Genomic DNA, 11,888 nt, shown 5'->3' on the forward strand with positions numbered 1-11,888 from the left:
GTGAGACTGACCAGACAGAGGTGATACCGTCTTCCACCTGATGATCGAGTCTCACGGCATCTGTCTCATACACAAATTCATGTTGTTCCTATGACCAGAGAAAGTGAAATATTCCTCAATATTTAAATAGACACGACGAGATGCTAATAATAAAAACGCAGTCCTATCTATACACTTGGCTGCAGCGCGAGTAGAAGTAGGGAGAACTGAAAAATTGGGTGTGCACGCCCATTTTGCACGCCCAATTTTTCAGTTTTTGATTTGTTAAAAAAAAGTTTGAAATATCCAATAAATGTCGTTCCACTTCATGATTGTGTCCCACTTGTTGTTGATTCTTCACAAAAAAATACAGTTTTATATCTTTATGTTTGAAGCCTGAAATGTGGCAAAAGGTCGCAAAGTTCAAGGGGGCCGAATACTTTCGCAAGGCACTGTATATGATTGGCCAGCACAGTAGGCACACTTGAATTAGTCATAGTGCTCCTGGTCCGCCGGGTCGGCGGAGTTTGTTCCTTCAGACAAATTAAAATGGTTCACAATGGGAACACTTTGCCTACCCAGCTTGCAGGGCTTCTGAATCAAGTCCACCTACGGCCAACAGCGCAAGACAGGAAAACAAATTATAGGAGCACAAGGCTTTATCATTGGCTTTTCTACAGAAATGTTCGATGACTGACTAGGAATGGCTTGAAGATTGACCAGTCGATCGCACTCCTTAATGCATATACTCCGGCAATAAATATTTAGTGTGTGTGTGTCCTGTGCCTCACCTTTCTGCTGCTGGGGATGATGGAACTATTATTGTCCTTAAAGAGGTGGACCTGTGGCGGCAGCACCTGGGGCGGCGGTTTACTGTTAAACTCTCTGACACGGGCGCACGTCATCATGCTCTCAAAGTACTTGTAGACTGGGTCCTTGTCCTCCTCTCGCAGCTGCACACACACAAACAAAATCACTCAACTTTTTCATATACAATATTTGTCAAATCGAGGTTTCCATCATATCACTACAGTTGAGTCATTTGGGGTGGTAGTTTGACAACATAGGATGTGACTCAAATGCTCCCCCATTCCCTGCATAGTGCACTACCAGGGCCCACAGTATACTATGACAGAGGAATTTACCTCGGGGGTGAGACGAGGTACGTAGCGCTTTGGACCAGGGTTGTAGATCCTGGTTAGAGGCTTGGTGGGTATGTTTGGGGCAGGTTTCGGGCTGAAGAGGGGTTCGGGGTCCACCCCTGAGGTGCAGTCCCACAGGGTTGAGACACGGATGCCTCGATTGGGCTGAACCTCATGCTCCACGTTAGACACAGCTGGGCAGGGAGAGAAGACACGTTCATTAGCTTGTTCAAGTTGATGTGTCATTCATTTGGTCAATATAGAATATAATACAACTCTCACAAGTACCCAAATGCACCCTGGGTATGAACTTACTGTAAACAGGCAGTGTCTGGTGCTGGCCGTTCTCTGCTGCTGTGGTCTGTTTGGTGATCCTGCGTTTAAAGCAGGAGCAGCCCAACATACAGTCAGGCCTGTAACAGTGGAGCGGACCCCTGGACACCCGGGCCAAGCTGGAACACACACACCCCAGCCTGCAGAACTCAGAACCACACTCTGGACTGTCCACTGGACTGGCCTGGGGGGCACGGCTCTTAGGGAGACCCTGGAGGGCACAGACAACAGAGAAGAGATAGACCATCAGAAAATGTGTGTGCGCATTATGTGTGTGTGTGTCTATAATCTAAGTCCTACCTGCGCAGTGAGCAGTGCCATCAGGGCTCTCTCCACCCTCTCAGTAGTGATGTGTGTTCTATCGTGTCCTTGGTAGAAGGTGGCATCTTCCATCTCCATCATTCTCAGCTGGATCTTAGAGAGACCGACCAGTCTGAGCTGGTTCTTAGAGAGGCCAGTCAACCCGCTGGAGAGGCCTCTCCCTGGGCTGGAGTCCCTCCTCACAGCCCCCTGGCCTGGAGGAGACCTGGAGGTACGAGTAAAATGTTTAATGAAAGGCTTTATTGTCCATTTTAGGGTCAAAAAAAGGAAACTTGTTGTAGGCTTGACAGGCTCAATCCCAAATATCTACATAACATCCAAACTATGAAAACAATTGACATTACCAGCATTTCAGACCCATTTCATATTGCTTTGGGACAACAACAAATATAAATGTGTAAACTATATGCTTTGGCATGGGTATAGCATGTCTTTAGCAGCATTTCCTTACCGCTGTGCAGTAGGAGGGCTGGTGACTTTAACCCCAGCTGTAGCTTTAGCAGCAGTAGTTTTGTTACTGTTGGTGACCTGGATGGGCCGTAGCACAGAGGCAGATCTGGCTTTGCCCTGGGCTGGTGTTATATGGTGCAGTTTGCCCTGTGCTGGTGTGGGTTTGGGTTTGGCTGCTTTAGGAGGGGTCCTGTGGTTGTTGATGGGTGGAGGGGGTTTCTTTAGAGCTGCGTAGAGGAGGGGTTTCCGAGAGAGGGGGCAGGGTCTACAGAAGGCGGGGGACGGGGGGGCACGTGTCTTCAGAACACTGTCGAGGGTCCGCACATAGCTGGTGCTGGTCACAGGCAGCTGATAGGCCACTAAGCCCAGGGGGTTGTGGGAGAAGGCAGCAGCGCGGTCGCTGATTCGCTGGGCCTCGCTCTCCAGGTATTGGTCGAGCATTTCGCTGCAGAAGGCCGAGCGGTTGGGGTTGTGGTTCTTAGAGGTCTCTTTGGTCCTGATGAACTTGTCCCTCCAGCCCTTGATCTTGGTCAGGTCACTGGTCTTCCCCGTCCTGGAGACAAAGGACCTGCTTCCATCTGCACAGCGAAGAGACAAGGCCGTTTGAGAAGAGATACGGGCCCAATTCCAAATCAACCTCTAGACCCTTCACCTGGCCTCTACCTCTCTGTTTGGAGACTAAGTAGAGCCATCATTATATTGCACTTATCCAGTCCCTTCAGATTTGCAAATACTGACAGGATTGGGGCTTGTGGGTTATCATCAGACCAAATAATAACCTTGCCCATTACCACTCCCCCATTCTACCACAGTGGTGGGAGTCACATTACTAGGGCTAATTCTGAGTGTTTAAGTTGGTGTAAATCCCATAATTGCCTTGCCTTATTATCTGCCTGACTGACGAGGGGGTTCAATGTGGACGATGACAGTAAACTGGGTATGAAGTGCTCAGTGACTCTGATGTATTAAACTAGCTGAGCCATGCAATTGAAAAAGCGCTATCATCTTTCAAGTGTAATTAATTTACTACTAGGCAGTCACATTTCTCAATCAGGAAATAATAACATGTCTATTAATATGTCCCCTTGTTGGCAACCACGACAACATGCCTACGGCCGCCACGACAACATGCCTACGGCCGCCACGACAACATGCCTACGGCCGCCACGACAACATGCCTACGGCCGCCACGACAACATCCCTACGGCCGCCACGACAACATGCCTACGGCCGCCACGACAACATGCCTACGGCCGCCACGACAACATGCCTACGGCCGCCACGACAACATGCCTACGGCCGCCACGACAACATGCCTACGGCCGCCACGACAACATGCCTACGGCCGCCACGACAACATCCCTACGGCCGCCACGACAACATCCCTACGGCCGCCACGACAACATCCCTACGGCCGCCACGACAACATCCCTACGGCCGCCACGACAACATCCCTACGGCCGCCACGACAACATCCCTACGGCCGCCACGACAACATCCCTACGGCCGCCACGACAACATCCCTACGGCCGCCACGACAACATCCCTACGGCCGCCACGACAACATCCCTACGGCCTATACCTATGGCTCTACTCAAAAAACAATAATAAAACAGTGAAAGTAAATAATACGTATTGTGTTGGTGTCCCATATAATGATCACTGGAGAGCTTTGAGATATGAGTTTCAACCATTTTTAGAAACAACCAGTAATCTCACTGCTGTTTAGCTGGTCTTATTGCTACTGTATGTGGCCTACATGGCTAGTAAATTACCCATCACTTAAGTGTAACTCACTAGTGGAGGAAGTGCTGCCCAGCCCAGTGAACACAGGCGGAGACAGCGGTAGACGCACCCCCAGATACTGTAGATCGATGGCCAGGCCTTGGTCCAGGGAGCTCAACTTCAGCCCAACTATAGGTAAGGGAATAACACACACGTTAGGGTTATCAATGGTGAACATTACTGTGAAATATCTAACTCTCTTAGGACTGGTAGGTTTGTGTGGTGAGAGATGGAGAGGGAGGAAGAGAGAGAAATACAGAGTGCATGCGTGAGTGTGTTGTTCACTCACCCTCCTGTAGGACAGGGTGGATGACCTGTCTGTGTTTGAGTGTGTTTAGGTCTTGCAGTAAGATAGTCTGCAGACCTGCAATCTTCTCTTCAACACTCTCCAGTACTGCAATCTTCTCCTCAACACTCTCCACTACTGCGCACACACACACACACTTAGGTTAGAAAATAATAGAATAGACCAGCGTCATCATTATTGGAGACTTTCAGAAATGCATGTGGTATTGTGAATGTCAATCAGTGAAAACAGTAGTGGGTGTTGATGTTCTATTTTGTGTCTCCAGCAGGTCTTGTTGCCAAGTACACTGTAATTGACAAGCCCCAGTAGAATATAACTTCTTCGCTCCCACTTACCAGTTTTCTCTGGCTGTTCCTGAGTGACTGGTGATGTGTTATCGGATGGCATGTCCTCCACATGGACACCAAGAGCTTCCTGTGACACAGAGGAAGAGATAACCGTGTCAATACTGTCTGCACCTTCAGCAAAGTTAAACAAAGTTTCCCTCCTATATTTCCGACTCTGGGGTTTCTAAAATGAACATTTCCGGATGTCTGAAATTCCTATTTCCCATAATTCTGATCGCACACAAGTGTCGTGTTTTACCTTGGAAGTGAAGGACACAAAAAGTAGACCCTCCACGTCATCCAGTTCCGGTTGCATAGCAACAGGTATTGGGCTGCTAGTTGCAGTGACAGCCGCTGTCGCCGCCTTGGTACCCTTAGAGACTTTTCCGACACTGCCCCACCGATTGCCCCCCGGTTTACGCCCCTTCTTCCATGGCTTAGGAACGGCAAAGGGGGACGCAGTGGGGGTCAGAGGTGAGGGGGTAGGAGAAGGCTTGGGTGCAATCTTTTGAGGTTTGGATGTTTTAGGGGTTAAGCTCGCAACCTTGTCCTCCTGAGTTTCTGTAAGCGAAATGGGTGCGGTCATGGTTGGCTCTACAAGCGGAACCTTCTGTGAAGGCGGAACCTCAGAGTCCATTGGTTCTACAGTTGAACGTTTTAAAGGCTTTGAACATCTGTTTGTGTGTAACACAGTAGACTGTGTAGTATTCTGAGGGTTAGCAGTCAGGCTGGCCTGTCTGGAGTGGTCCATCCCAGCACCCAGTCTCTCCCCCCCAGCCCCCGGGCTGTTCTCTGGCCTGGAGGCTCCTGAGGGCAGGGCTAGCTGGGCTCGGAGGTACTGCCTGTGGAAGACATGGTCACTGTAGTCCAGATCCATCCCCTCTTCACTGGCAGACACATCAGTCTGATTGGCATCTGAATCTGCTGTACCAAGAGCTACTTTCCTCAACTTCCCTGAGACTTCCCCCACAGGGTGAGTTGTAGGGAGAGAACGTTTCTTCATGCTACAAGACAATGAGGGGTGCAGGTGAAAAAAAAATATTAGCGGTGTATCAAGAACAAATGGAAAACTAAATAGCAACAGTAAAACACTAACATTCAGTAAATTGTAAGGAAAACACTGGAATTATAGTACAACAGGATAACAGAAAGCTTCACTCACCTGATATCAGCCACAACATCGTTTACAGTAACAATATGCTCAGTCCCCTCACCACCATTGGACCTAGCAGTGCTACGACCAGGGGAGCGGATATCTCCCTTCCCTGCCTGAGGGTGCTCCGGCCTGGGCTTTGCGAGGCGCGGGCTGCCGCTGTCCTCCCTGAAGCCCTTAGCAAAGGGGTTATAATCTATCTTCAGCTGGGTGATCCTGGTGTTCTGGTACGACGTCACTGCATAGAACTCGGTCTGCGGGAACGTGAAGGTCATGACCTCCGGGCCGAGGAGCTGGAGGTCAAGCAGCTTAGGGTCAAAGCCAAGGTCATCTCCATCTGCGACGGGGATCACGTGTAAACTGGGCCTGTAGCGGTGCATGGAGTGCAGCAACACATGTCCCTCCTGGTCCAGGCAGTGGTTAGTCAGTTTGAGTTTATAGAAGGAGACCAGGCTGGCCATCCAGACCTTCCCCAGGGCTGATGAGTCCTGGTGGGGAAAGAGTCGGCATGAGGCCTGGGTGTGTGGTTCTCCAGGACCACTGGGTTCCCACTCCTTCAGGTTCCAGCGATGGCGGTACATGTCGACGGGGGTGATTGACAGGACCAAGCAGTAACGACGTGTTGGTTCCAAACCCGTCAGGCGATAGCGGCAGTAGGGAAACATGCGCCGGCCCTGTTTGGTGAGGATCATCTCGGTTCCACAGCAGTGGAACTCCCTCCAGACATTGCTGTTCTCCAGAGTGACCCCCACACTACCACATGAGCTTATCGCTGAGAGGCCTTCCTCCTCGGGATGCAGGCCTCCGGGGGCTGGGCCACTGGCAGCAGATGATGTTAATGGTGAGGGGAGGGCTGGGTTGGCACCAGTGTTTGTCACAGTGGCAGCTGGTGATAAAGATGCTGATACTATGGGTGTGTTAGCTGGCTTAGCATCAGAGTTTATCCCACTATCCATGGGTACGGCTATGGTTCCACTCGCTTCTTTGTTTGTAATGACATCAGTGGATAAAGCTATTGCTAAGTTCACTTCACTGTGTGTGGATGATGCCATAGCTAGGTTGACCTCAGTGTTTGTTATGGTGTCAGTGGATGAAGCCATGGCTATGATGGTTAAGCTTGTATCCTTGTCTGTCATGGCTACAGCTTGGTCCTCCACCACATCCTCGTTGGCCAGGCCTGGCTCCATGGTGACGCTGTCAAATGGGATTGATGTGGTGATAGAGGTAGTAATGGCCGAGTCCTCTACCCTCTCCTCCATTACAGTAGGATCCTCCATAGATGGGACAGAGTAAACTTATACTATTCTTCTTCACTTAAAAAAAAAAAAAAGCACCTCAAGTTGAACTATGGTTATTTTCAGTTGACATCCTGGAATAATTAAAAAATAATGTTATGTTAGAAAAATGTCTCATGTGAATGGCCAGATAGTGAACCAACTAACAACATGTAAGGACATGTCTAAATGACTTATTACAGCATAATATATACATTGTGAAAATTGTAAGAAAAACATGGAGATTAAATAAGATTTTAATTTACCAAAAATACATTGTTTTTAGATGTGTGACCTTTCATGTGAAGTTTAGTGTCACCCAAAAGCAGAAGGCAGATCCCTAAAGCTTGGACTTTATCGGAGACCACACGTTAGATCAATTTTATGTTTATCAGCTCGTAGTTGTTTTTGCAATTTTCTTGAACAATGGCATTGTATTCATGTAATGTGTCATTCAAGTGTAGCAGATGAGGTTGGTCAGCTCACTAGGCTCTCTTCATTGGTAAGTTGCCATAAGGCTTTAGTTCAGATGGATAACACAATCTTGAGTTGGGTCCTATGGAACTAAATTGATTAGCCTAGTTACTAGCTTAAGTTACATAGATGCTAGGCCTATATTACAAAACCTTATCTAAACTGATTAGGTTAAATTAGCCTAGCTAAACGTTTAGGCTAACGTTACGACAATATTTTCCTGTGCAGGTTAAAATGCAATTATGACATTAACTGGAATGTCCTTGTCAATTTAAGTTCAGAAACAATACAAATACCACGACTTCCTTTCATGTAGCCTATAGAAGTGCTTATTGGAGGTGTTACCGTTATTATTTGTTAAATATGGTTATTCCAAATTATATTTCCATCTCAACTATCAAACCAGTATTATTTCTCCATGAGCTTTAAATCGTGTATTTCTTCAAAAACACATGCCAGTGTCGAGTATAAAAGTTGCTTGACAACACCCCTCGTCCTCTCCTCCCCAAGCCTTGTTGTAGGCCTCCAGATATTTAGCCAGCAAGTTAAAAAGTTGGACATTCACTGACGCCTACCTTCCACCACCGTATGGCGTGTTGCGCTTTTTGGAGAGCAATAATAACAGAGCAAACTCCAACTGTTGCGTGCCGTCGTCGAAACAAAAGGCCTCGAAATAATCTTCGAGCGTGCACATAAATTCGCAAATGGAGGCCGCCGAAGCCACGCAATGTAGCCTAGCATCGACCATGCACACAGGCTACCAAGGCGCATGCACAACATCAACCCTCAATGGCGCGTGATTTCCCACGCCAGCGCGAGGAAAAGCGGGAGTCCATCCCGGGGATCTCTGCCACCTCGAGTCTTATTCGTGGCCTCGAACAACTCCGGCGAAAAGTCTGTGCAATAAATAACAAATACACAAATTGACTCTACCTTTGTGAATCGTGCAGGAATCGGATAGCGAACTGTCTGTTGTGACCCTCTTCGAATCTTGTGCATGTCCGTCCACTTCCAGGCTATCTCTCACTCCTTTCGAACATCTATCTACACATTCTCACTCCACGGAGACACACACACACATCCGTGCTCGGGGTGTGACGTAAGTCACCATGGCGGCACACACACTCAGGTTCGGTCGGTGTGTGTTGCGCAGGCTCCCTCCAGAGGTTTAGCGGGCAGTTATTTCTTCCGTGCAGCCGCCACAAAAAAAAGCATAAACTACGATTCAATCTTTAGTACAGCTGATAACGCGGAAAAAAACGTTCAGCCTATCTGCTCTGTTTTGAACACCTCCATTGGGGGGAATTGCAATTTTAGCCTGTATTCCTGCTGTAGCCTATCTGTGTGTGAATGTGCGTTTATCTGCCTGTCTTTCTGATGGTTGGACGTTTGCCTGAGATTTGGTCTGCCTGTCTGACTTATGATCTCTGTCTTGATCTGTCTGTCTGATGATGGTATGTCTGTATGTCAACAGCTGAGTTACAAGTTATATTTTCACTAACAGTAGTACGCTATAGTCTACCCACAACTTGATAGGCCTATAGGCTGTGGTTATAACCATAAACCATAGACTATGCCATCACTACACTGAATAATACATATAAACATATTTTACCATATGGGACAGGAGCCAATAGACAGCCTATGCTATTATTTTCCCATGTCAAAGTGTTTAAGTTGTTACATTGTTGCAGCCAAACTGCAATGTCAGAAAGTTCCAAATGTAGCCAAATACAATGTTACAGTAGGCTAGGCAAGTGTGATAGAAATGATGCGATTTGTAAAATAGCCTAGTTATTAAAAGTCAATATTGACCATCCAGTCTATCAATCATGTCCATGGTTACTGCTGTGAAATATAAAAGCTCACAGCGCAAATTGTTACAACTTAAACCACCCAAACTGTTAGCCACAATTTGTAGCCCTGTGTAAACGCGTTAGTCTGCATGGTTCATGCCCCGTATTTTTATATCAGTACCTATAGGACATTTTGTGAATGTTATTTGAGCGCGAGTGACAATGGTTCATATTTTGTGTTCAATTTGTAACTTCTATCCTATAAATGGACAAATTTCCTATGCTCTTATATGCGCCATTGTTGTCATTTTTTCGCACTGGAATAACATCAGCAACGTGATTCCTGACTCCTCAGCCCACCTCGGGGGGAGAGTGAAGGACAAGGAGCCCAGATACAGGACTCCAGGGCCAGCAGAGTATTGCAACCTATTGCCGCCTTCGACAGGCTGTGAGGGCCGCAACAATTTTCTTTCTAGGTTAAAACACTAAAATGAATTAGAGACAAAATCCTGCCTCAAACATCTACATCCTGTCATCCTAAAATAAATAGCCGGCAAACACTTTTCGAGCTATTTTGTGAACGCTTCGAATAGTCAATCGTTTATAACATTTCGAGTGTCGGTATAAGCATGCTTAAACACTTCCCTAATGATGTGCTGTTGTCTCGCTGTTTCTACCCAGCCAGGAGTTAGACTCACATACAGGCCTCACCCGCACGTTTGATGAATGTTTTAAAAGACAAAAACGACATTTCAGATCTACGAAATATCAAAATAATATTTGCATCTAAATTATATCGTGAATGAGTAATCACGAGAAGTAAAAATAATAGTGGCGACTTGTGTATGGCATAAATCTCACAACAACAATAACAGCATCAAGACGCATTTGGGAAATACAAGTAGACTAGGCTAGTCTATTCGATTGTAATTCGGCATTGAACTAATTACATTTGTCAATTGAAATCCATCGTTCATGATTATCAATCAATAATCATCACTGCTATTGATGATTAATCACTGATTATTTCAACAGGATTTGAGCAGTTATTTTGAGTTAAATCGAGTCTGAAGCCGACATACGTTTTTTTTTGTTAATTAAAATTCCCTGTCTGACAATAGATCTTATATGACTGTGATGTGGTTTAGATTATCATGTTGAATTGAACACCTATTGTGAGTGGAGTGAGAAATTAGACGACTTGAGCCTTTACCCTTTCTGCACATTGCAACCTGTAACTATTGACAGATCAATTAATCTAAATCACTCTATTCCTTATTTATTTGAGATGCAATTCAATACCAGTTAAAATTGCTTAGAATGTAACAACATGCATGTCAAATATTTATATTTACACAATGAGTATGGTCAGTTGTTCCTCCAAATGTGCTACTGATCAGATTTGGTTTCAAACAAACATAAAAATGTGTTGCTAGTAGGCTATCCTCTTACAAACATTTTGACCCTGGTTTCCACACAAACAATTTGAAAGATCCATTTCCTAAATACTTTGAAAATGTTTTAGAGAAGTATAGAATATTCCCTATTCCATGCAGTTATTGTACTCCTAACACACCATGGTGGATAGTTCCCAGTATGATTTTATTTGACAATTTAAAATACACGAAATGTTGCACCAGGCAACAGATACATATACCAAACCTGTTGAGGTTACATAAACAAAAAATGTCAAGACTTATTTTCATTGTTGTCAAGTGTCATGGGCACTCTGTGTCATGGGCACTCTGTGTCATGGGCACTCTGTGTCATGGGCACTCTGTGTCATACATTCAATCATAGACAGAGTTCAATGTTATATATACAGTTGAAGTCGGAAGTTTACATACACTTAGGTTGGAGTCATTAAAACTCGTTTTTGAACCACTCCACAAATTTCTTGTTAAGAAACTCGTTTTGGCAAGTCGGTTAGGACATCTACTTTGTGCATGACACAAGTCACTTTTCCAACAATTGTTTACAGACAGATTATTTCACTGTATCACAATTCCAGTGAGTCAGAAGTTTACATACACGAAGTTGACTGTACTTATAAACAGCTTGGAAAATTCCTGAAAATTATGTCATGGCTTTAGAAGCTTCTGATAGGCTAATTGACATCATTTGAGTCAATTGGAGGTGTACCTGTGGATGTATTTCAAGGCCTACCTTCAAACTCAGTGCCTCTTTGCTTGACATCATGGGAAAATAAAAACAAATCAGCTAAATTGTGGACCTCCACAAGTCTGGTTCATCCTTGGGAGAAATTTCCAAACACCTGAAGGTACCACGTTCATCTGTACAAACAATAGTATGCAAGTATAAACACCATGGGGCCACGCAGCCGTTATACCACACAGGAAGGAGACGCGTTCTGTCTCCTAGAGATTAACGTACTTTGGTGCGAAAGGTGCAAATCAATCCCAGAACAACAGCAAAGGACCTTGTGAAGATGCTAGAGGAAACAGGTACAAAAGTATCTATATCCACAGTAAAACGAGTCCTATATCGACATAACCTGAAAGGCCGCTCAGCAAGGAAGAAGCCACTG

At 45.8% G+C, this 11,888-nt stretch overlaps 1 protein-coding gene across 4 annotated transcripts; it reads right to left on the minus strand.

Moving 5' to 3' along the window:
- Positions 1-596: 596 nt before the first annotated feature.
- LOC127931407 (MAX gene-associated protein-like) lies at positions 597-8,818 on the minus strand. Of its 4 annotated transcripts, none has more exons than XM_052523963.1 (11): positions 8,478-8,818; positions 5,806-7,165; positions 4,903-5,647; positions 4,653-4,731; positions 4,300-4,431; positions 4,023-4,139; positions 2,227-2,803; positions 1,755-1,980; positions 1,437-1,665; positions 1,125-1,315; positions 597-932 (listed from the first exon to the last, which is right to left on the minus strand). In XM_052523963.1, exons 2-11 carry the CDS (start codon positions 7,071-7,073, stop codon positions 744-746), a joined length of 3,753 nt encoding a protein of 1,250 aa, XP_052379923.1. In that variant the 5' UTR covers positions 7,074-7,165; positions 8,478-8,818; the 3' UTR covers positions 597-743. The 4 variants fall into 4 exon arrangements, with proteins under 4 accessions (XP_052379923.1, XP_052379922.1, XP_052379920.1 ...); XM_052523962.1 differs by having other exon boundaries at positions 599-932; positions 4,300-4,434; positions 5,806-7,109; positions 8,478-8,816; XM_052523960.1 differs by having other exon boundaries at positions 599-932; positions 4,300-4,434; positions 8,478-8,816.
- Positions 8,819-11,888: the final 3,070 nt, after the last annotated feature.

The sequence above is a fragment of the Oncorhynchus keta genome, chromosome 8 (genome assembly GCF_023373465.1).
Source record: "Oncorhynchus keta strain PuntledgeMale-10-30-2019 chromosome 8, Oket_V2, whole genome shotgun sequence".
Lineage (NCBI taxonomy): Eukaryota > Metazoa > Chordata > Actinopteri > Salmoniformes > Salmonidae > Oncorhynchus > Oncorhynchus keta.